Source organism: Protopterus annectens, chromosome 4.part0 (assembly GCF_019279795.1).
Source record: "Protopterus annectens isolate FY-2018-M chromosome 4.part0, PAN1.0, whole genome shotgun sequence".
Taxonomy (NCBI): Eukaryota; Metazoa; Chordata; order Ceratodontiformes; family Protopteridae; genus Protopterus; species Protopterus annectens.
Window position 1 is genome coordinate 10,181,424 of NC_056733.1, and position 25,271 is coordinate 10,206,694.

Below are 25,271 nucleotides of genomic sequence, written 5' to 3' on the forward strand. Positions count from 1 at the left end.
AGGTGCAGAATTGGACACAGTAAAACAGATGGCATTCCTAACTGCAGAAAAACAAGAACAACTTCCTCTCTACTTCTTGGTATTAACAAAGCAGCACAAACTAACAGTAAGGAAAGTATTGCAGGCCTTGGGCTTCATGGCATCCTGCATAATCCTGGTCCCCCATGCCAGACTACATATGAGAAAGCTACAGTGGTACCTAAAGAATTTATGGTCTCAACACAGGCACAGCTTAGAAACCGAAATACCACTAATTCCATGCCTGAAACAAGAGTTCCTATGGTGGGCTCAGGCATGCCAGTCAAACCCAGGTTTGCCCTTCCACAGCATTCAACCAAGCCAAACCATCACAACGGACGCCTCAGACCTCGGTTGGGGGGCCCACATGCTGGACAAGTGCATACAAGGCTTATGGACTCCAGATCAGCTGCACCTGCACATAAATCAAAAAGAAATGCTGGCAGTAAAACTAGCAATCCAGAATTTCAGACCATTCCTCCAAGAAGGCCAGTTGATAAGGACAGACAACACCACAGTCATGTGGTACATCAACAAACAGGGAGGCACTCATTCATACCCTCTATGCCGGATGGCACTGGACCTATGGAATATGGCTCTGAGTTACAACATTCAGCTACAAGCAATTTTTGTACCGGGAAAAGAAAACAAACTAGCAGACATATTAAGCAAAACTACCTCGGATGCTCATGAATGGATGCTACACCCGGACATCTTCAAGGTCATCACAAAGAAATGGGGACTGCCACAAATAGACCTATTCGCATCCCCACTCAATCACCAGCTCAAGAAATTCTGCACAAGGACGTACCACCCACTTGCTTGGAAGGTGGACTCCCTATCCTTCAGTTGGAAAGGCCTGACAGCATATGCATTCCCACCTCTTCCTTTGATGCACAAGGTGCTATTGAAAATCAAAGAGGAACATCCAAGGATCATTCTGATAGCTCCAGATTGGCCAAGACAACATTGGTACCCATTACTGAGGAGCATGTCTCGGGGAAAATGTGGACACTACCCCTGATTCCTTTGCTGTTAACTCAGAGCGACTACAACATCCTGCATCCAAACCTGAAAACTCTGCAACTGACTGCCTGGAACATTACATAAGAGCAACTAACCCAGATTTATCCCAAAGGGTTAAAGACATTATCCTTGAGGCCCAGACCCTCAACAAGAAGGAACTATGCAGGAAAATGGAAAAGGTTTCTCATTTGGAGTACCGAGAGGGGCAAAGATGTGTCAAAGGTAGACATTGCCAACATCCTGGAGTATTTGGCAGAGCTTTTCCATACAGGCCTGTCCTATTCCTCCATCAAGATACATGCATCAGCTATTTCTGCAGAATACAGCTTGATCCCCTGTCTTTTCGCATCCTCTACTCAGGCAGTTTCTGAGAGGAATTAAGAATGTAAAACCTCCTAGGAAACCACCATTACCAGCATGGGACTTGAACTTTGTGCTAGAAAAATTGACACTCCCCCCTTTCGAACCAGCAGCAACAGCAGATCTGCAACACCTATCCTGGAAAACTGCTTTCCTGCTGGCAGTTACCTCAGCAAGAAGGGTTTCTGAGCTACAGGCTTTAATGGCAGTACAACCCTTCCTAATCTTCCATCAAGATAGTGTCCATGAGAACTAATCCTACATTTATGCCTAAGGTGGTATCTAGAGTGTCTTTAAACCAGGCAATCCACCTACCTACCTTCTTCCCCAATCCACAGAACAGGGGGGAAAGACTGCTGCATACTTTGGATGTACATAGACAGTTGCGCTACTACCTGGACAGAACCAAGGGGAATAGAAAAACTGACCAGCTTCTGGTAGCATATGCAACAGGAAGGGAAGGAAAAGCAATTTCCAAACGGACAATCTCCAAGTGGATAGGAAATTGCATTAGATTCTGTTACTCCTACCATGGAAAGCAAATTCCACAGAACATAAGGCCTCATTCTACAAGGGCTACAGCCACTACCACAGCTTTCTTACGAGGAGTGGCTACCAAGGACATTATAGAGGCTGCTACTTGGACCTCCGTGCATACATTTGCCAAGCATTATAACTTACCTTTATACTCTAGATCCCGAGCAGGCTTTGCCACTGCTGTTTTGCAAGGGATCCTAACTACACCATAATTTCTTCTTCCTCCTCCCCTAGTTTGGCTATGGTATTCTACCCATTTGTAAGGACTGCAGATGCATCCTTGAAGGACATAGTACAGTTTTGTACCTACCATAAATGTAGATGTCCGAACAGGATAGCATCTGCAGTCAGGATTACCCACCCTCCTTCCCCTCTGTGGTATTCCTAGGGTATTTGCCCACCTAATAGCTAGCTGGGGGGGTCTATTATGGTGTATTTGTTTGTATATATGTACTTACATGATTATTTTTTGTTTGCCTTCTACTATTTGGAAACATTGGCATTTATCCAAAATTTAGCTATCCAAGAGGGCAACTGGCATCTGGGGCAAGAAACACTGAGGAAAATGGCGTTGGCTGATGCCTTTATACCCGAAGAACTGCAGCTATGACGTCGGGTGAAGTGCGACACCAGCCGAGGCCAGACCCAGACTTTGGAATCCGGCTGATTGAAGGGCTGCCTGACGACAGGACAACCCATTTGTAAGGACTGCAGATGCTATCCTGTTCGGATATCTACATTTATGGTAGGTACAAAACTGTACTATATTTCTGTTTTATATATATCTATATATATATATATATATATATATATATATATATATATATATATATATATATAATATTTTTGCTCCCCATTTGGGGGGCACCTGACATCTGGGGCAAGAAAAACTGAATAAAATGGAGTCGGCTGCATGTTTCATACCCCTGATGACCTGACGTCATGGAAGAGGAGACAGCAACCGATGCAGGACCCAAGACTGTTATTCGGGCCGACTGAGGGCAACCTGCCAGCAGATTACCCAAATGTAATGACTGTAACAGTGAATACACTCGCATCTACATTATGGTAAGTGTACACAACTGTACTTTTTAGTGCCAATTGATCATTATGATAACTGTTGCAGTAGCCTTAGTTACACGAGTTGTATCCTGTGCAGGATACTACCCATATAACTATAAGGCTACTGCAGCAGTGATCACTCAAACATCTACTGTTGAGCTTACCTACACAACTGTACATTTTCTCCAGTGGCTCAGGACTTTGATCTGAAATGTTCCTCGCTTCATAGTGGTCATGTAGTGATGCTGGTCTCTAATGCTGTCTGAGAACTTTGCATTTATTTCTCAGCTTTGCTGTTTGTTTTATTCTTTCAGGACATCCACCCCGTTTAATACTCACTAATTCTCTGTGGAATATTAACTTTGGCTTACTAATGTGCTTAACTTTGTTTTTTCTCACTTCCCCCAGGGAGCTGCTAGGGAGTCTGGTGATTACACCATGGGGGAAGTCCTACTTTGTCAGAAATGCTGAGTGAGCAAATGGTTGTAGCTAAGGAAATGATTCTTTTGATCTTGAATATAGGATCTGAATTGCTCATAATTGTAAGGCTTTATGGAAATCTGAATCTAAACCAATTGAAAATTGTAGGATCAAATATTTTAAAGGAGATAAATAAGTTGAACTTGGGATCTTTAGAAAAGGGAAGGAGCTAATTCAAGAGAAATAAATGGACTTTGGGGGACCAGTACATGAAAATTGTTCAGGAGGAGGAATGGGATTTAAGGGAAGGCAGGAATTGGACAATTTATGTAATGTTTTCTTTTTAACAATCATTCACTTCAGTATTCACGAAAATGAAAAATGGTGCTATGGTTTTCGTTTCTATCAATATATGTGTACTTGTGTAATTATTTAAAATATGAAGATTTAATACAAGTCTTTAAAGTATAATTGAAAAATTGTCATGGTTCACCAGACAGCCTTTTTAAACCTAGCCATGCTTCTAGAGGTCAGACTCAAACCCTGTACCTTGACTCTGAAGTGGTTTCTTATGGGAGTATAACTTGAGTAAACTAAGGAGGAAATGAGGAATAAAAGAAGGGAAGAAAGATTTGGTGATGGAATACATACATTGATAGTCAAGGGAGCTACTAGAAAAGATGGAATAAGACGGCTGTACTACAATTAATAAGAGTCAGTTGAAAGAGCAACTGGGCTTTATGGTTTCCCTAAAAAGTTTTGCAAGATATATACTTCAGATGTAAAGAAAATATAGAGCTTTGAAATATTTTTAAACTCAAAAGTGGGAATGCTTCCTTAGATTGAAGGAGAGGGATTGGAGGTAGATAACTGTAGGGCAGTTTTTTTATTTAGTGTTGGTGCAGTGGTAGATAAAAGGGGGTGGGTTTACTTGGTGTCATTCAAGAGGGTAAGATTAGCATTGATAATTGATGACATTCAGAAGCTAACTGGGATTTTTAATGTATATTGGTAAGACTGCAGTGGTGCTGCGGTAGCATTGTCCCCTCACAGTAAGATGTTGTCCTGTTCGATTCTTGGCTAGAGCATCTACTGTGTGGAGACGTGCGTGAAAGGGCATACCTTCGTTGAAGGTTGTGCGTCAGGGCCGGCAACTGGGCAAGTAAAAATCTACTGCCAGTCATTAGCGACCCCTAACCGGGCAAAGTCGAAAGAGACAACATTGGTAAGGTTGCAACTGGATTTGAAAATAGTGCTCTGACGTTTTTAGGAGTTTAATTTTTTAGGTATTTGAAGAAGGCATAAATTGGTTTACAACTTTAAATGATGGGTATAAATGTATGGGGAAACTAGCAGTGGAAGAACGAGAGAATAAGATTGTGTCAGATAAGAAAGATTTGTAGAGAGGCTAAGCAGATTTGCTTCCTGTAACCACATTTAGTTTTGTTAGAGGTGCTTACCTGAAGGGTAAGGAAGAAATTAAGCTTCAGTGACGTACAGAAAAGGGAAGACCTTACATTTATGTGCGAATAATTGTATGGCAGTGTGTAATGTGAAGTGAACACCAACAATGATTATTTTTATTTATTTATTCCAGTTTGGTGACTGGGGAGGTCCACTGGGCTAAAAGCCCATTTTCAGTGGAGGCCCGGGGAGAAAAGCTCCATAATAAAATGTTACATGACAATCACACAATTACAAAAAATAAATTGATTTACATACAAATTAAACACTGTATGATTATAGAAACAGTCCAGGAGGATGATAGGCAAATTGCATAGGGATGGGAGAAATTGTTAGTTACATTAGCAATGTAAGACAAATATGGAAGGTATGAAGGTTAGCCAGGTGAGAACGAAGAGGGGAGCTTGGCAGGTATAGAGTGAAGTGTGCAGTTACATTTTCGGTGAGTATGCAAGTAGGAGAGGAGTTTAGTTTTGAAGGAGTGTAGGTTGTCACAGGTCCTCAGTGTGGAGGGAAGGTCATTCCATTTTTTAGCAAGGGAAAAGGAGAGTACAAGTTGACCGGCTGGGTGTTTAGGTTTGTGGCTAGAGATGAGGTTTTGGTTAGAAGATCTAAGGGGTCTGCGGGGGGTGTAAGGTTGGAGGATATTGGATAGTGCGTGGCAGAGGGTGGGTTGAAAGATTAATTTGTGGACTGAGACAAGTTGGAGGTAGTCTAGTTGTTTGGGGAGTTCAAGCCAATTTGGGGTTTGTAGGGATGTGCAGTGATGAGAGCGTGAAGTTGCCTTAGTGGCAAATTTGGAAATTTTATTGTAGCATACTTCCAGTTTAGAGGTTAAGGTAGAAGATAGATTTGTAAGCAGAGGGGCACCATATAGAAGAGATGGGAGGAGGTATGTAGAGGCTAAGGTACGTCTGGTAGAGGGGGAGAGGAATTGACTATTTCTGTATAGTAGGCAGAGTTTTATATGGGTTTTCTTGATAAGTTGGATATTGGTATTGAATTTTAAGTGTTCGATTGTGACCCTAGGAGCTTAGCAGAGGGAACGGTGTTAATGTTGGAGTTAAGGCAAGAAATTTGAAATGAGTTTTTTTCGGTGGTGGAGAATTTTGAGTGGGTGAAAAGAAGAATCTTAGTTTTGTTAGCATTAAGTGAGAGGTGATTTTGATGCATCCAATTTTCAGTGGTTGTGAAGGCGGTTTGAGTTAGAGATTGGAGTTCTTTAAGGCTGGGGGCAGAGCAGATCAAAGTAGAGTTGTCTGCGTATCGGACAATTTTGGTATTGGGAATAGCTTTGTGGAAGCCATTAATGAAGATGTTAAATAGCAGTGGGCCAAGTATGGAGCCTTGGGGAACTCCTGTGGGGGTAGGAAGGAAGCTGGAGGAGGCTTGGCCCCATTTCACGGTTTGGGACCTGTCAGAGAGGTAGCTGGAGAACCAGGATAGGGTTTAGGGGAGATGTTAAGGGTGGTAGTAGATGGGAGTGGGAGATGGTATTGAAAGCTTTGGATAGATCTAAGGGAACAGATGAAACTAAGTTACCAGAGTCTCGAGCTGAATTGACAAGAGTGTAAGAAGGAGAGAAGGGCTATGTTAGTATGTCCAGGGCGGAAACCGTGTTGGGTAGGAGAGAGACGCTGGTATTTGATTATGAACTGCATGAGTTGCAGGTGGATGCATTTTTCGAGGATTTTTGATATAGGAGAGAGGATAGCTATGGGGTGGAAGTTAGAGAAGTTACAAGTTTTGCCACATTTGTGGAGTGGGAGAATAAAGGCAGAGCGCCATAGTTTGGGTACATAAGATTAGAGAAGGGATCGATTTATCAGGATACTAATAGGGAAAGCAATACTGTCGGCGGCAATTTTTAAGGAGGAGGAGGGGATGTTGCTAGGGGCATTTGTGCAAGGTTTAAGTTTGGAGAGAAGTTTCTTTATAAAGTGGGTGGCTACAGGTTTAGGTTCAAAGGTAGGGAGAGGGGATAGTGAGGATGTGGAGTAGTGGGAAGAGGGGGGTGGGGGGTGTTGGGGAAGGTTGTGGTTAGCTCAGCAATAGAAGAGGTGAAGGAGTTGACTAGATTGGCAATGTCTTGGTCAGATTTGCTAGTATCAGGGCAAGGGTTGTTTGTTGTGCCCGGCTTAAGAAGAGAGTTAATAGAATTCCAGAATTGTTTGGGTTTTTTTGCATGATTTATTTGTAAGAGGTTGTAGTGAGACTTTTTATCTGATATGACATGTTTTTTGGCAGGATTTCATAATTGTTTGTATTTAAGTAAGTATTCAGGTTGTTTATATTGGAGATATTTTTTCCAGTATGTGTCTCTCTGTTGCATAATTTTTTTGGTTTCTTTAGTAAGCCAGGGGGCGGTCTTGGCTTTGACTCTTTTAGTACGAATTGGAGCTAAGGGGTTTAGGATAGTAAGGAATATGGTGTTGAAGAAATCAACGGCTTCGTCCAGGGGTAGGGTTTTTAGTGGGTTCCAGTTAGTGAATTTGAGGGAGTCAGAGAAGGTGGAGGGATTAAAGTTGGTTAAGTTGCGAGTGTGTAAGTGTTTGTGGGAGAAGGAGGAAGACGTTGTTCTATAGGTGAAGGGCAGGGAGGTGGTCTCCTACAGGGTCTGGAATAATGCCAGATGTTGAGGTTCGGTTTGGATGAGACACCAGGATCCAGTCTAGGATGGAGCCTGTGAGGTTAGTTTTGTTGGGCCTGGTGGTATAGTTTATAAGTTGTGTGAAACTGAAAAGGTTGATAGGGTGGGATTATGGTCACTGATTTTTTGCCAGTTAATATTTACATCTCCCATAATATAAGTTTCATGTTTAATATTTAAGGAGGACCAAGGTAGTGGTGATGTTTCCAGGAGGAATGTAAAGGGAGATGATGCAGATGCTTTTATGATAATTTAATTTTAGGAGGCCAGCTACTAGTTCAGCATTATGAAAGGAAGGGATAGCATTTGGGAAAGGAGTGATGGATAAGTGGTTAGCGTAGATTAGTGCTACACCACCACCTCTTTTATTTATGTGATCGGATCGGAGAGCTTGAAAACCGGGGGGGGGGGGGGATTCATTGTTGGTTATGTGTGGTTTTAACCAGGTTTCAGAGATGGCTGCAATATCTGGTGAATTATGGTTTAGCCAGGCATGGAAGAGGGTAATTTTATTAGTTAAGCATTGGGCGTTGATGGTGAGAAATTTGAGATCTTTACAGTTTGGTTTGTTGATTTTATTTGTTTGAGGCATGTTTTGTCCAGGGTTTGGATGAATGTCGCCTGCTAGGCAGAGGAAAGAGAGAAGGTGGGTAGGTTTGTTAGTTTTAGTATGTTTTAGTTTGTTAGGGGTAGGATGGTAGGGGGTGGCTTTAGGTTTGTAGAATTTATTTGGGACTTCGAAGAGTTTTAATGTTAACAGAGAGGGGGGTGAACTGGAGTTAGAGGCAGAGATATTGTGGTAGTGATTAGTGGGGTATGGTGGTGGAGGTGGAATGGTATAGTTGTAGAAGAATGAGGGCTAGGAGTAATGTAGGGGCAAGGATTGTAGTAGGAATTGAAGGCATCGTAGAAAGAGATTAGATTTAGATTAGTGGTGAAAGAGCAAAAAGGTTTGTATGTTAAGAGTATGTAAGGCAGGTGGGTGGGAAGGAGTTTAGCTTGAAAGGTAAGGTTGGTGGAAGGGGAGGTATATTTGGAAAAAGTGGGTGGAGTAATCTAGTGATGGGATTGGGTGATGTAAGTGGGAGGGGGTTTGTGATGAGTAATAAATGTAGGACCACTGGGGGCGGGTGGAAATTGGGAGCAGGGTAGGGGAGCGGAGTGAGCCCGCAGGGCAAACGGAGCGGGATAGAGCAACAGGGCAGAAGAGTCCAGCTGAAAAAGTATCAGCCACTGCAGGTTGGAGCTGAGGCAAGTTGGAGGAAATGCAGAAAAACTGGTGTAAGTAAGTGGGGATTGAGTAAATAGGGGAGAAGAGAAGACTATTGAGGTGAGGAAGTGGAGTAAAAGAAGGGGAGGTTTGGCTTCTGAAGGGTTTAGAGGTGAGGTTGGAGTAAAAGATTTGAAAGGAGTAGGAGCAGGCAAGCGAGGAATAGTGCTGCCACCTAGTGGAGAAAGAGAATGGCAAGCAGAGAGTGATAGGGAGTTAAAGAATAGGGCAAATGGACAGAGGCTCGAAGGAAAAGCAAAAGGGCTATAGGGTACTACAGAGGGGTACAGAAAAGGGATTGGGGGCCGTAGGCACCACTGAAAGGGGAGTTTATACGGTCTGTGGTAGGCTGCTGTCGCACTCAGAGGGACTGGCTAACAAATAAGGAAGCTTAGGTAGGTATAAGACTACATACATTTATTGAAAATTATTTAGTGATTCCAATCCAATGTTCCTTTTCAGTAGGACCCAGTTTCATGGAAAGCGACCAGTTGAGCTTACTGAGCTTTTGCAGGAAATAGTCTGAATGTTCGGGAGGTAGAGCAGGACCTTCAGGGGTGGATTACTGTAGAGAGAGAGGGAAAGTAATCAAAAATAAGTATAGGGGAATAGAGGGAGGCAAAAATTGTAAGTAGGGAGAGAAAAGGAAGAGGGGAATATAGGTAGTAGGAGGCAGAGTAGAATAAGGAGGAGAAAAACTTGAAGACAAAGAGGGTGGATATAGGAAAGGGTATGTTTGAGGGAGAGTTGAAATGGTAAGGATAGAAAAAGAAAACAGTTATTGAGAAATGAGGTGAAGATAGAGGAAGGCAATTGTTAAGGGAGAATGCAAGAGAAAGCAGGGAGAGAAATGCAGCAGAAAAAAACTTGTTTGTTACTATCATCCAGTACAATTAGAGTCAAATGAAGTAAGTCAACTTATGAATTGGGAATTAAGAATTGGAAGTGTAGTAAATGTAATAAATGTGAAATGGTAATAGTGAAAGTGGGTATAGGGTAGGAAAAGGTGGAGGAGATGCACAAAGTAGCAGAGTTGCAGTGTACCTAGGTCTGAAGGTACGGGAAATTCAAAGTAGGGCAAAGAAGGAAAACTCAGGGAGATTAAAGGAAGAACTGAAAGATGACTTCAGAATTTGGACTGGGAATGGTGGGAATCTTGAGTTTCAGGAATAATGTAATTAGAATGATTTCATTCCAAATGCTTCCATTGCTGTGCTGATAAAATCCCAGATTACTCTCCTTCCCTTTGGATTATAGCTGTATTAATGTGAAAGGTTTGGCTCCCCACCTCAAAACCACATTGATCCAGGTCTATCAATTTTGGCATCACCTTTGCCATTTTTTAGCCATTATAGACATAAACACTTTATAATCCTGGTTTAAAATCAGAATAGGCCTATATGAATCTGAATTTGATAGGTATTTACCATCTTTAGGTATTGCAGTCACCACTTCTTTTTTCCAGGATGTTGGCGCTTTTCCTTCTTAAAATACTGTCGAACAATACCTTCCAGATCTTTATCACTTTCTTCCCTCTTAGCTCAAAACTTCCACAGGATTACCATCTATTCTTTGGGACTTCTCTGTAGATTGGTTATACATCACTATTCTTATTTCACCTCCTCCTATCTTAACTGCTAGTAATTGAGCCTCATGTACCTCTATCTTTGGCTTATTTAATTCTTCCATGAACATTTCCATTTATATTCTTGTTTTCCACATTTTCCCTGCTTTAGACAGATTTTCATAACATTTCCAAATATTTCTAATACCTCTTCAGGATCACTCTTCTTGTTCTGCGAGATTCCACCTATTTTGCAACACTTTTTAATCTTTCAGTCCCTCTAAATAATTCTTGTTACTTCTTAACCATATATATTTTTTCTTTTCACTCTGTTTTTAAACTTCACTTTAATTTTTATCCCACTCCCTATGCTATATTTTCAGAAGAAATTTCTATCTGCTATAATAGCTCCAAAGTAATTTCCGCTATCCATTCCTTAAATTACTCTTTTTAACAGGTAGGTGGGGATAGTGCCATTGTATTTTATTTCCTTACCCTGCATTTTTATTTTCGTTATTGGTGGATGATGTGAAATAGTTATTGGATGCTTATCAAAACTTTCAATTAAGTGCACGAGTTCCTGTGAAGTATAATTTCTTTCTAGTCTAGCCTGTTTTTGTACCTTGGGGAATAATATGCAAATTCTCCCAACTCCTCCTGCTAAATTCACTTCTATGCTAAACATTTCCTTAAATTTGTTTAAAAATCTACCCTTTTCTGTTTTTCTAGGCCTCCAGATACATCCTCACTGTTGCAAATCAAATTCCAGTTCCAACATACAAGTAATATTCCCTGCTGAAAGCTGATTATTACTCTGAGAATTTTCTTAAGCTCTGGTGTAGCAGTTTTAGATGGAATATAATGTGCCAGTGTAATCCTCTGTCAGTAGCCCTTTAGTACTACAGACATAACTTTTTTTTCCTCTTCTGTCACTATATTGTAGCTCCACTCACAATTACTATAAGTAACTATCATTTTCCTTTGTCCCATGTGTTCCACTGAATAACCATCCTGAAATAGTTTCTTTATCAAATTCGCATGCTCATTTCTTTCCAGATGCATCTCCTGTAGCATAACTGTCTGCACTCCGCATTTTTAATATAGTTCACTACTCTTGTACAAAAAAAAAAAAAAAACTGAGACCATTCATATTTAAAGATGATGAGGAAAGTGTCATAATTCCCACCTGTTATGTATAACAGCTTTTTGTTTAATTTCTGGTTTCAACTTGTGTGTTACATGCAAACACTAATGTATGGCAGGTTGATATTTTATACAGTTATTTCTTGCTATATTAGTTTGAACCTATGTCTCCTCTACATTACTTTTTTTATTTTAATGAAAACCATCAAACAAAAAAGAGCACACCTAGAGCCTATTAACTTAATGTTAACACAAGCAACTATGTACATTTTCAAATGCTGTTTAACCCTCTTAATAAAACAGTTGTCCCAGATTGACAGTCATACTCAGGCTTGAATTAGCCTGTAATGAAGGTCACCTATGCTAAGACACAAAGTACAGCCAGTGCTGCTTCTTTTACAAAGTCTTTCTGTTTTTGTCTGGTCTTTATTCCTCTCCCAGATGTAGAAGACACCTGGAATGCTTTCTGAAAACATTGTCTCTTAGCCATTGAAAGAAAGTGTTCTATTTTTATTGCCCCTTATCAGTTTGTCTCAATAGAAACCTAAGAACCACGTAACATCTGCTCTTCACAAGCCTTCTGCACTGCTCTGTGAAAATTTGTGCTAGAGGAAAACTTTTATGTTCATTGCTCTTTATTTATTTGCTTCCTCTTAAAATGTATTAAATCAAGCCAAGGGCCTTAATTCACTCATTTCACTATGCAAAAGTAAGAAAGCATACAATTTTTTCTTAAGTCATGCTATGTCGTGTAGGCTTCTGTTTTTTACATTGCAGTGTCTGCATTTCTTAACATTCAAAAAGAAGGAAAGAATGAAAAAATAGAGCCATCCGTTTCCTTTAGTATCCCTCTGACATACAAAAATAATGAAAAAAAACTTTAATGCAGTATGCGTCACACATTAAAATATTAAGAACAAAATTTTGTTTTACTTGACAGTCAACTCTTTCCTTTCTCTTCCCCTATCTTAAATGTTCTTCCAAGCCTTAATGAAATGAAGTAGAGCATATGCTTTGTAGTCCCCTACAAGTTTAACAAAACCAAAGTCCATTGTTTGGGTTTTCTTGTTCTATCATATTTCCCAAATGTAATTTAATGCTTTCCAATCATTTTCCGAGTTGCAGTTTTTCTTCCTGTTGATCTCCATCTCCCAAATCTAGTTTTTGGTTCATTTCCAGCATAGTCCTGGTTCTTCTAGTCAGCTATTTTAGCTTTTTTTCCCTCTCTCGCAAGCATTTTCCTTTGGTGTAGTCTCTGGATTTATTATCCAAAGAATAAGCAGAATCCTCTTCTGTTCACTTTTTGTTAGACAGACTTCCTTTCCTGATGTGTTCTGTATCAAAAAAAATATTTTGCTCCTCCAGGAAGAAATATGCTGAAAATAGCCGGATACAGCAAGATGAATCTCACACACCTGCTTCTTGGCATTCCCAGATTGCTCGAGTAAATTTTACACTTCTGTTTGGTGTACAGTGAGTAATCATTTTCTACAAACACACCGTCTCCCACTTTTAGTACTTTGTCTTTCTGACACAGTTTTGCCTAAATCAGCTCTTTCTGCTGGTAGGATTGTTGCTTAATTAAATGTCTAGACTGCTTTTTCATGGCAAGGTTTGGAGCATACACATAATGTGCCCTTTCAATTAACGACTCCTGCTGAGGAATATCAGTCTAGTTGCTTATTTGTGCTTTCATAAAATTAATAGTCTTTTCTTCCCATTTCTCTGGTACAGCAGAAAATCTCAGGGTTTCCCTACTTGCTCTGTCCTGTAATTCTACCATTTTATGAAACCTCTCTTGAGCAGTCTCATACTCAGCCAGCCTTTTCATTTCAACTTCTTATTTTTGCAGTTTTATCAGCTCATCTGAATATCGCTTCCATTTGTTTCTAGCCTTTTATCATTTGAGTTGATATACTCCGTCAGTGTTTTATTTATTTTAATCAGCTGTGAGCACATTTGACTTTATTTTTTTTCTCTAGGTTACTGGAAGTCCTGTCTTTCACCAAAGCTGTAGTTTGAACTGAATTTTGCTGAACAACTACAGGATTCTTAGCCAGTGTTTTCTCCTCACTTTTTGTGATTGATTTTTCTTTCAGAATTTCATTTTTGCTGGCATCCAGGTAGTGTACTTGCTGGCTGGTGACTGAATTTACTTTACTGGCCCTATCTTGGTTTCTTTTTTCATACTGGGAAAGCTGAAATTAAGCTGTTGATCACTGTGCAGCCATCCTGGAAGCCCCGATTTATACCTAGGTTCTTGAGCTGTGATTTGGATCTGGGAGAGGCCTGTAGCTGTGACTCTACAAGTTGAGCCTGGGCGAGGCCTTCATTCTTGGGGCTGAGAATTGGTCCCACAAGAAGCCTGCAGTTGTGAGCCTAAGACTTGAGAGCCTGAGTGAAGCCTCCAGTCTTGGACCTGACTTTAGTAGAAGATAGCTTTTCCTGGAAGGTACAATGCAGATGGACTGTTTATTTTTATTCCTGAATTTACAAAGCCAGGTGGGCAGCTATTTATGTTTTGTGTTTCACTGTTGCAGTCATCACACTTGAGTTATCCTGCTAGGGGTAGCCCTCAGTCAGCCCGAATACCAGATGTTTGATATTTATGCATCGCTTGCTGTCACTCCAGGACTGACGTCAGTTCATCAGTGGTATAAATCTGGCAGCCGACGCCATTACATCAGTCTTTCTTGCCGAGGAGCCAGAAGCAGTTTGCACAAGTGCTGGTCGGCTGCTACCAGAGTTTAGTCTCCGAATTGAAGTTTTCTAATGCTAAGTACCCCATTGGGGATCTTTTTATTTTTTTGTCTAACTGATGTCAGAAAAAGTTAACAATTTTCTTGCCTGTGGAAAGCAAATACCACACCGAGACTTCCATTCTTATTGAGTCACCGGTTTAGGCCCAGACCACAACGTCCCTTGCTGTCGCTTTTATGCTTTGTTCAACGCCAGAACTGTCGTTGGGCCCTTATAGTAGCTAAATATTTTCGCTCTCTATCTCCGTATTCTGAAACGGCTACCGGTCTTCCGAAAAAACGTAAGGATAAAGACGGAGACAAGACCGCACAGGTCCAAAACTGCCGACAATGCTTCCGTTAAGCTGGTCAGCAGTTCGCTGGTCTTCGGGCACTTTCGCAGCCCCTGATGCTTGCTTCTGTGGATTTGCAGGCTGCTACCGAGACCTGTTTGGAGTCCGGTATGCCACGAGACTCTACTTTGACTAAGGATCCTGCGGATGTCTCTACCTTGGATGGATCTGGTGCCGCTGAGCGGGCACCAGCTTCCGAGGAAGTTCTTCGCACTTCTGATACTCGACATAAACCGACTGCTTCTTTCGCGTCTTCAGTTCTTTCTAAAACTACTGAGTTTGAGGCCCAGGGTACGAACTACGTCTAAAAAAAAAAAACTGATGACCCAAGCTCAGGCACCTGCATCCATGCCCTCAATCTCAAATGCTTAAAATAGCGGAAGACTTTATGCTTATTAGGGGAAGCCAGCCTACCCTTTCCAAAAGAAAGAGACTTGTCCTCAGCAGTTTTATCTGACCAGGAGTCCGATGACTCTGAGGTTTCTGAATATGAAGACATGCAACCCCTATTTGCTTATAAGGATTCAGATGCAGAGGAATTCATTCCTTCTGCGCCTCCTCCAGAGGATTTTTCATTTGGTGAAACCCTACATACTTTAAGGGAACATTTCCAATGGGAATGTCGGGACTATTCTCAGTCCAAAAAGAGACTATGGGAATTCTTAGACTTAACACAGCTCAGACCTTCAGCCATTCCTCCTGTCTTGGATGTTGTAGATGATGACCTATCCAGTTTTGACTCCTGGCACCCTTTCTCATGCTCGCAGGAAACCTGACTGGTATTAAAGTCCCTGACTCTCTCGAATTTCTTTTCAAAAATCCTACTGCTGACCCAGAGGTCATCTCCCAAGAACCTGAAGGAATAAAAACCACAGCTAAGAATCCCACCTCCTCGGACGGGATTCCCAAGCTTTAGACAGATGGGGTAAAAAAGTATACACCTCTGCAACTCTTGCTATTAGAGCACTAAATTGTCAGTTCCACATGCTGAAATACCAGCAACATACCATGGAACTCCTCAATCCAAAAATATCTACCTTTCCTGCTTGTGCAGAAAAAGAAATACAGGAGCTTTATGCATTCTTCAAGCCAAGTTACTAAACACACTTTGCAATGTGGGTTTGACACCCTAGAAGCATATTGCAGGGCAGCAGTCACAGGTTCTGTACTTAGAAGACATGCTTGACTTAAGTAACAGACCTTGCCAGACCATGTCAAATCTAAACTATTAGATGCACATTGAACAAGTACAATTTGTTTGTCCCCAAGGCAGAAGAGGACTTAAAGATGGAAGAAAAAGCTAAATCTATGCAGACAGACTTCCTACAGGTCCAGCCTCTGAGGTTCAGTAGGCATTACCCCTCCAAACACTGGTCCTTTCCAGCCCCTCCAGGCCAGCTCAGACTAGACCTAGAGGAAGCAGACCCCCCCCCCCCCAGACAGCAGCCCCAGGGAATGCAGAGATCTAAGCAATGGAGTTCCTCCACTTCAAAAACAGGGAGTGCTAAGCCACCCCCTTATGGAAAGAACTCATAATGACTTTGCACTTCCACCCCTTACCTCTGCCCACCTGCTTTTGTGCCCCTAGGAGGAAACTCTCCTCCCATGCAAAAAACTGTGCCTCTATTACCAACGACCGATGGGTTCTCAACATAGTGTGCCAGGGATACAAATTTTATTTCCACACACTGCCAACCTCAGAAGGGTTCCCAGATCTTCCTCCAAACCAGTGGGCAGAGGCCAGAAAACAGGTAAATTCCCCTGCTCTCCATGAGGGCAATACAGCCTGTTCCTACAGACCAGATAGGCCAAGGTTTCTATTCCAGACTTTTCCTGGTACCCAGAAAAGAGGGCACCTGGCGCCCAATCCTCAATCTATCAATTCTAAACACCTTCATGGTGATACCAAAATTCAAAATGCTCACCCTCCAGCAGCTTCTTCCTATACTTTCCAAGGATGCTTGGGTAGCCACCCTAGACCTAAAAGAGGCCTACCTACATATCCCAATCAGGGATTCTTGCAGGAAATATCTACGTTTCAGGGCAGGATCTATGCACTTTCAGTTCTCTGCGCTTCCCTTTGGCTTATCCACTGCTCCCAGAGTTTTCACAAAATGCCTGGCTCCAGCCATTGCTTTTTGCAGACAAAGGAATATTCAGATTTACCCCTTACTTAGACTGCCTTGCTCAGGCAGTCTGGAAAAGCTGTTGCAGCACCTGACCTTTGTAAAAGACCTACTGACCTCCCTGGGGTATACTATAAACGAAAAGAAATACAAACTAGTCCCCACTCAAAAAAATTGTATTACTAGGAGCAAGCCTGGATGCAGCCTCCCAGATGGCATTCGGTAGTCCATAAAAACAAGCCTACCTGACATGCTACTTCTCTCAACTAGCTATCAGAATCCAGTTATCTGCAAGGAAAATCCTGCAAGCTCTAGGGTTAATGGCATCCTGCATTCTACATGCCAGACTGCATATGAGGAAACTACAGTGGTACCTAAAAAGCCTTTGGTGCCAACAATCTGGGGTGCACACCTGGACGGCAGGTGCATTCAGGGCTTTTGGAGCCCGAATCAAGTACATCTGCACATCAGCCAGAAAGAGTTGCTAGCTGTCCAGCATGCTCGGACAGCTTTCAGACCCCTACTCTCTCTGGGGGCCTCTAGTGATCAAAACAGACAACACCACAGTGATATGGTATATCACCAAGCAGGGAGGAACTCACTCTTATCCTATCTGCAGGCTCGCCATGACCCTTTGGCAACACAGCTTCAGCCTTGCAAATTCCCCTGCTAGCACAATTCCTGCCAGGCTCCCAAAGCTTACTGGGAGACAACTTAAGTAGAAACCTGCTAGACCCCCATGAGTGGCAGCTAGACCACAGAACCTTCAACCTTGTAACCCAGAAATGGGGCACCTCGAAGGTGGACTTCTTTGCCTCCCACAACAATCACCAGCTCAGCAAATTCTGCACCAGAGAACCTCACAGCAAGGCCTGGAAAATGGATGCTCTATCCTTCCAATGGGTAAACCTCTCAATCTGTGCATTTCCCCCTCTACCTCTAATTTCAAGGGTACTGCTCAAAATAAGGTGGGAAAAACCCAAGGGCAATCTTGATTGCCCCAGTCTGGCCACACCAGCACTGGTACCCACTGCTGCGCAGCCTGCAAACCCTGCCACCATGGCACCTACCTCAGATCCCAACACTCCTGACCCAGAAGAATGGAGAATTCATGCATCCACAATTGCAGACCCTGAACCTGCAGACTTATTCCCTGACCTCTCCTCCAGCTGCCAGCCCAAGCAAACAAGTCCTGGATGTTGTACGTGAGGCCAGATACCCCAGCACTAGGAAATCCTATGCTGGCAGGTGGAAAAGGTATTGCACCTGGATTCTGACTAAAGGAGCTGAAACAGCACAGCCCTCCTTTACCACTCATCCTGGATTACCTAGCAGATCTACTATGCCAGGGGGCTTTCCTTCTCTTCTATTAAAATTCATGCCTCTGCCATCTCTGCTCATTACAGCACAGAGCAGCCTGTCTTCTCTCACCCTCTCATCAAACTGTTCCTAAGACGGGCTAACAATTTAAGGCCACCCAGAAGAGCTCCTACCTTAACTTGGGACCTCAACTTTGTGTTGGAAAAGCTCACACTACCCCGAGCCTGCAGCTTCAGCAGAGTTACAATTCCTCTTGGAAAACAGCCTTGCTTCTGGCCATCACTTCAGCTAGAAGAGTTTCAGAGCTATAAGCTCTCATGGCTGTAGAGCCCTTCATCATTTTCCATACTGACAGGGTCTCCCTCAGGACTAACCCAACTTTCCTGCCTAAAGTGTTGTCCAGTGTGGCTCTCAACCAATCAATTCATTTGCCCACCTTTTTCCCTAACTCGCAAAACAAGACGGAAAGGATTTTGCATTCTCTAGATGTGCACAGACCGCTCAGATTCTGCCTGGATAGGACTAAATCTTTGGGAAAACTGACCAGTTGCTAGTCAGCTTTGCAGCAGAGGGCAAGGCAATATCCAAACAATCTCCAAATGGATAGGACACTGCATCCATTTCTGCTACAAACACCATGGGAAACCACCCCCTAAGGGGGTCCGAATGCATTCCACCAGGGCAACCTCCACCTCTGCAGCTTTTCTCGTAGGACATCCTGGAGGCTGCAACATGGACTTCACCAAGCATTACCACTTGTCTATCTTCCCCAAATCCAGGGCAGGCTTTGCAACCGCAGTCTTGCAGGGCATCCTAGCTAGCCCCCAGTCTTCTTGACTGCTTCCACCCTTTTCTTCAGCTTTGGGAGTCAACCCAAGTGTGATGACTGCAACAGTGAAATACTAACATAATGAAGAACATAGTACAGTTGTGTACACTTACCATAAATGTAGTTCGAGTGTGTTCACTGTTGCAGTCTGGTTTCCCACCCTCCATCCCCCTTCTTTATATCCCCCCCCCTTCCTCACTCCTTATAGGGAAATTTTGGTATTTACTTTCTACTGGTGATGTTCTTCCACCATAACCTAGCTCCCTGTTTGGGGGCTCCTGATCTTTGGGGCAAGAAAAACTGATGTAAAGGCGTCGGCTGCCTGATTTTATACCACTGACAACCTTGACGTCAGTCCTGGAGAGACAGCAACAGACGCAGAAATACTAAGCCTCTGGTATTCGGGCAGACTCAGGGCTACCCCTGGCAGGATAACCCAAGTGTGATGACTGCAACAGTGAATCCTCTACATTTATGTTAAGTGTACATAACTGTACTTTTTGTTTCTGGTGTAATAAATAAACGTGTTATTTTTTATATTCTTTTTTTTATGCCCTTTCTTTCAGTGTCATTGAATTTAGTGTGTGTATATGGGTGGCTGGGTGTATGTATGTGTGTGTTATGTAATATATATATATAAATATATATATATATATATATATATATATATATATATATATATAAATAAATATTCATAATCTCGAAATACTGAAACATCGAATTTCAGTATCTTGACACTATGAAACCGAATCCACAAAACACGAACTACAAAACCATGAGCCCAAAACCACGAAATTCAAAACCCCAGACAAACCTCATACACTACACCATACATGCACCACAACACCCACATCAAAACATAACTATACACACACACACACACACACACACACACACACACACACACACACACACACACACACACACACACACACAACTCATACACGCATAAGCAGGGGGGCAAGCCCCCCTGCACCCCCCATGGGGTGGCTGTGCCCTCCGCACACCCTCTACTTATATATACTAACTCTGAGATCACACAAACAGGAAACAAAAGCTAACTCACACACACACATTCTCCAGTCCCTCACACACACACATCAGACATATCAGCACACTCGAACACACTCTAACCCCCACTCAAATGCCTTACAAAACACTCACTTACCTGACAAAGACCTAGATCCACACGGCACCACGTACCATAAACACGCAATCCCGGACATCACATAGCGTAAGGCCATAACTGCAGATTCGAGATATTCGAATTTGCGATTATGAACTTTCGCTATTTTAAACATTCTGGTTTATAGTCTCGAGATACTGAAATTCAACATTTCAGTATTTCGAGATTATAAATGGCTCATATATATATATATATATATATATATATATATATATATATATATATATATATATATATATATAGCCAGGACATTGCATCATCCGAGGTTTTCAGTGAGCATGCTCCGATATCATCTTTTATGCATCTGCATAATGTATTCAAGGGGAGGCACCTAGGTGAAACTACTTGGAAAAAAATATAAAAAAATGTGTAGCTGATTGCTTGACTCATGGTAGGGAATGCTCTCATTTCATGCTTGCTGCAACAGATGCTGTAAAAGATACTTTGCTTTAGTTGAGAGTTTCTGATATTTTTCTCTAGGCAAGAGGATTGGGACTGAACAGTTAACTGGGTGGAATGACTGAAATGAATATTTTTTATTTAAAAAAAATACTTTGAGGGCAAAGAAATAATGGACTCTAGAATTTAATGGCTGCCTGCTCAGTAAATGTTGCAGGGTGAGAAGATTTGGACTAGTGCGAGCAGAGCTGTAACTGGTGCAGTGAAGAGGCAGGCCACCTTGGACACGAGCTATTGGGGAGTATGCTTTGCAGGTACTGATGGGTGGAATACAGTAATCATTTATGAAACTGCTAGGATATCTGAGCTTTATAAATGAATGCTAGTACACCATTCACACTTGTAGTGAAACTTGATGTGAACTAGTTACTGTAACAAGTTGCATTTTTTTTTTTGCTTGGCTCTCAACGTTTGGATTGGGGGCATCAGTTTGGGGAGCTGCCAAGGGTGGCAAGATGCATTAGTTACAGTACTGGGTGTGACAGTGTGGAATTGCTTGCAAGACTTGAGGTTCACATGTTGGTTAGCAAAGTAATGATGGGAAAGAGATGTTGAAGGTAGGATGACAAGAATTAGCATTAAAGCCCAAGTGCCTGCTACAAATAAGGTCTGGCACTTGTCTTAGAAGATTAAAAATCTGTTAACTAACTATTTCCTGTGGTCCAGTGGTGCTGGGTTTGATTCCCTCAGCCTCCATTGCTGTACTGTGTGACTCCAAGCGAGTCACTTAACCAAACTCCACTCACTTAACCGAACTCCACTCCCGGGCTGAGTCTGAAAAGGGTCCATGGATGTTAGTGCTCTACCCCATAAAAAAAAAGGCTGCCATGAGAGAAGTGCAATAAATAACTGGCTGTAATGGGAGCTTAGCAGATGGTGACAGTGGTGTGTCAAAGGAATCATTAGAGTTTTTGAAAAGCCTTGGGAGCAGAATGGCTAGTTGTGTACTGCTGTGATGGAGAGAGGTATAAAAGAAGACTGGATCTGTGCTTGGGGGCTGGGACATTATTCATTAGTGGAATAGAAGTTCTCTAGAGATGACAGGTTAAGTAAAGAAGTGTAGAATGTCATTATACTGAAGTTAACCTAAGGTGTACATTAGCAAGACTGAGTAGAGTATTGAAATAAGTAATCTTGATTATGCTGATCCTAAAATGGAAAGGGAGAGAGAGCCTCATTGTGTTGATCAGTGGGATAGTGGCTGCCAGCATCTGGAAAGAAGTACAATTAAATGCTTGCAAATAAAGTTAGGCATTCCACGAATAGTAGAGCAGTAGTTACTGGGGCGGCTGAGTGAGGAGGGTAGCAGAGTTAGTGAAAGAACTCTTCTGTCTTGTTCTAAACTGAAAGGTATTTTCATTTGTATAGATGGAGAATGAATTTTTGAATATGCTTGTAGTGGTACAGCATAATCAGAAAACAAGGGCACTAAGAAGAGAGTTTGGATAAAGTAGTGCAGTGTTCTTGCCAGAATCAAGGAGCTTAGTGGAATGCAGGTTAGGAGCAACACTGAGGCAGCATGGTGTGACCACCTGAGAAGTAAAATGTGGTGCCTCTACTACCACTGAAGTGAGAGAGGTGTGATGCTGTGTTGTAAAATTATTTACAATGCCTGTAGGGGAACTGTTTGTGTTGCAATATGATTTGTAATTTAAGGGGAAGGGTCTAGTTTGTGATCCCTCAGGGGGTAGGGTGTTGATAATATTGCCTTAATATGACACTTGATGCTTAATGCAGGGGTTACAGAGATGTCTTGCAGAATTGTTTTCCCTGAGTGGTTATGATGACATTTGGAATAACAAAAGCATTTTTGGGGGGAGCAGGAAATTTAAATGATGAAATGGTTATTAATTGTGTGGATGATTTGATTGGTGTAGAAACTGCATGAGTTTATTATGAGGAAGATGAGCGTAAATATTGTAGGAAGACTCCTCTGCCTAACCTGAAGTATGAAGTAGTGGGAGCAAAGCAGGCAACGATGGTACTTTGTAAGTAAGTGAAGAACTGAGAGAGCTGGGAAGAATATTTCCATAATCCCCCCAAAAAGGTAACTAGACTTGTATAGAAGAGTTTGAAGTAGTTGTCTGTGGAAGCAGAAGGGGTGGTTACTAGATGGCAGTAGACTGATTTTCATATATTAACTGAGGGGGAGAAGAGTATGAAGTCAGAGTGGGCAGTTGGAACCAAGCAGAACAGGGTGTGAAAAAAAAAAGTCGAACTGGAAGTCAGGAAACAATCCGCTGGCACGTGATTTGTTAGTGGAGTAGTTCTCTGTAGTCAGGGGCAGGATGAATGCTAACCTTCAGTAATTAATAAAGCTTCTTTGGTTAATGGGTAGTTTTTATTGTAAAGAATGGTCAGTTTTGTACTGAGTCTGGCTGTAGAGAATATTGGAGAGAGGTCTGGCAAAGAACTTTATCTTTTGGACACATTTATGCAGCACATTGAGATGCCTGGGACATATGAAAGGTCAGTACAGTGTGGGATTTTTTTAGCATGAGGTGGAACCAAAAGAACTAGATTTCATCATAAATAAGGGCAAATGTGGAGTACTGCACTTTGCTCTAGGTCTTCTGCTTTTACTGGGGATCTGTTTTGTGGGCATGTGGTTTTAAACACTAAGCTGGAAACTGCATGGGGATAGAATTAATTGGGAGTATGAGGGAAAGGTGTGGATGCTTGCTGTAGGAAGGAAGATCAAGACTGAAAGTACCCTTTACAGAAGGGATGGTTCACTAGAATATAATGACTCAAATACTGTAGTTTTGTTTTATCAGAGATTTGAGGGAGTTTAGTATGCTAGCAGAATAGGCAAATGTTGGTCAAGAGGGCAGCTGTGTTAGATATACTATTTGGATGTACTTTTGTATTTCCTCTGTCTGGTGCCTGCATGTATGTCACTAGTGCCTTCACATGGAAACACTTTAAAGGGAGAAGGTTAGAGCAGCTGCTTTAGGACTACGTACAGAATGATGAATAAAATGGGGGGGATGTAGCATACCTAGATATTTAATGAAACTAGACCTGTTTCACTATACTGTTTCTTCAAAAAATGTACAACCTACCCCAATTTTGTGCAGCCTTCTGTGGCTGAAAATGCAGAAGGAACATATGCACCCTTTGTTACATGTCATGTTTGGGTCTGTAAGGCAGGAGGACTTTACAAGTGTGGGGACCAGGTAAAAATGCCTATACTTCTTGATGCTCCTCACCCCAGGATGTGCACAGAAAGTTTTAGCAGCAGAATGAGACAGTGTGACACTGTCCGGTCTTGGTAGACTGGACAGAGTTTGCTAGGATGAAAAAGGGCATGTGCATTATTAAAGTTCATGCATACACAAACCTGTTGTCACGAGGAAAATGATTCTGGAGTTAGACTCTTGACCCATCAGCAGTCTGCTTTGTAACCCACAGATTCATGAAATTACTGTAGGATAATTTTTTTGCTTTTACACATCTTTACAATCTATTTTTGTTTGGAGTGAGAAAACAGTGTCCATTCTGAACTCCTCACTCTGGACTGTATGGTTTGCTGAACAGAGCAGAATTATGATGTTCAGAAGTTAGCAGTCGAAACAGAGTACAAGATTGTTGCAAAGGTCTTCACATTAGTGAGAGCCATACTGAAGAGTTATTTTTTTAGATGCCTCATTTTATTTGCATGTTTTGTTCATATTTGTTGTGTAGCAGGATTTAATGTTACACTGTTCCTTTTTTCCACTGGTAGAATTGGAACAAACAGAAGAACAGCTTGATCAAGAAATATCAAAAGTGAGTATGGTTAGTTTTGCTGCATGTGCGCTCTTTAGTGAAATTGCTTATTGCCTTTGTTTTTAATAGTAAATTTACTGAAGGTGGTCTTGGACCCACAACCAGACAGTCTTTTTCTTTCTTTGTGTCGCCTTGGTGTTTAGTACCAGTGCTTCTTTATGGTTTGACCTAAAAAAGAGAGGTAGGGTGTACATAAAGGTCTGTGTTGATATTTTTATCCTAAACTTAGTTCTCTGGTCTTGCAGTGAATGCACACATCTACACATGCTCCCTAACATATCCACAATGATCTTTGCTTGCCAGTACAACTAGAGATGATCACTTTAACTTTCATGTGAGCTAGCCACACTGTGGCACAACCCTTTCCCTTCAGATACTCAAACTTTGCTGCCTCAGGGCAGCCTTCTGAGGGACCCAGCCAATCTGTGAACATGGGTCAGTCATTGTAGAGATGGATGCTCTACCTTTGTCTGTAGATTGAACTTGAAGTTGGCTGTCATGTGCTAAGATATTTGATAATGTGTGCCATCTGACGTTTGAAGACTATAATCTTGAATCCTGCATTTGAGACTATTGCACTAAGGAAATTTGCATAAGCCAAAAAGGCTTTAAAACATGGAACACAAAAGTCCATACTGCTTCTTAACCAAGAATGAGAGAAAATGTAGGTCCTGTGGTGTGTGGGAGGGGGTAGTACCAATATTTTTTTCCATTCAGTGCAATTGTCTTGTAAATGAGGGGTTAGAGGTTGAGGTCCCTCTAGCTTCTGATAGTAAACTGACACGGTCCTTCCGAAACTGGGTCAGTGAAGCAGATAACATTTCTAGTTAAGGCCACATGGATACTTTTGATGCTTATAAGATCATGATTTATATGGAGGTTAGATGATTTTGCACTTGACTGTGGTTTGGCAGTTAATACTTTGGGGAAAAGAGCACACCTGCTTGCCTTATTTCTAACTTTTACTTCACCATT

The 25,271-nt window shown here is 41.9% G+C and overlaps 1 protein-coding gene across 3 annotated transcripts in view; it reads left to right on the forward strand.

The window, feature by feature from the left end:
* Window positions 1–25,271, forward strand: part of RHOT1 (ras homolog family member T1) — a 1,470,459-nt gene that overhangs the window by 139,021 nt on the left and 1,306,167 nt on the right. For all 3 annotated transcript variants that reach the window (XM_044068049.1, XM_044068050.1, XM_044068051.1), the window contains exon 4: window positions 24,253–24,296. In XM_044068049.1, coding sequence (XP_043923984.1) covers window positions 24,253–24,296 — 44 coding nt within the window. The remainder of the gene's footprint in view (window positions 1–24,252; window positions 24,297–25,271) is intronic.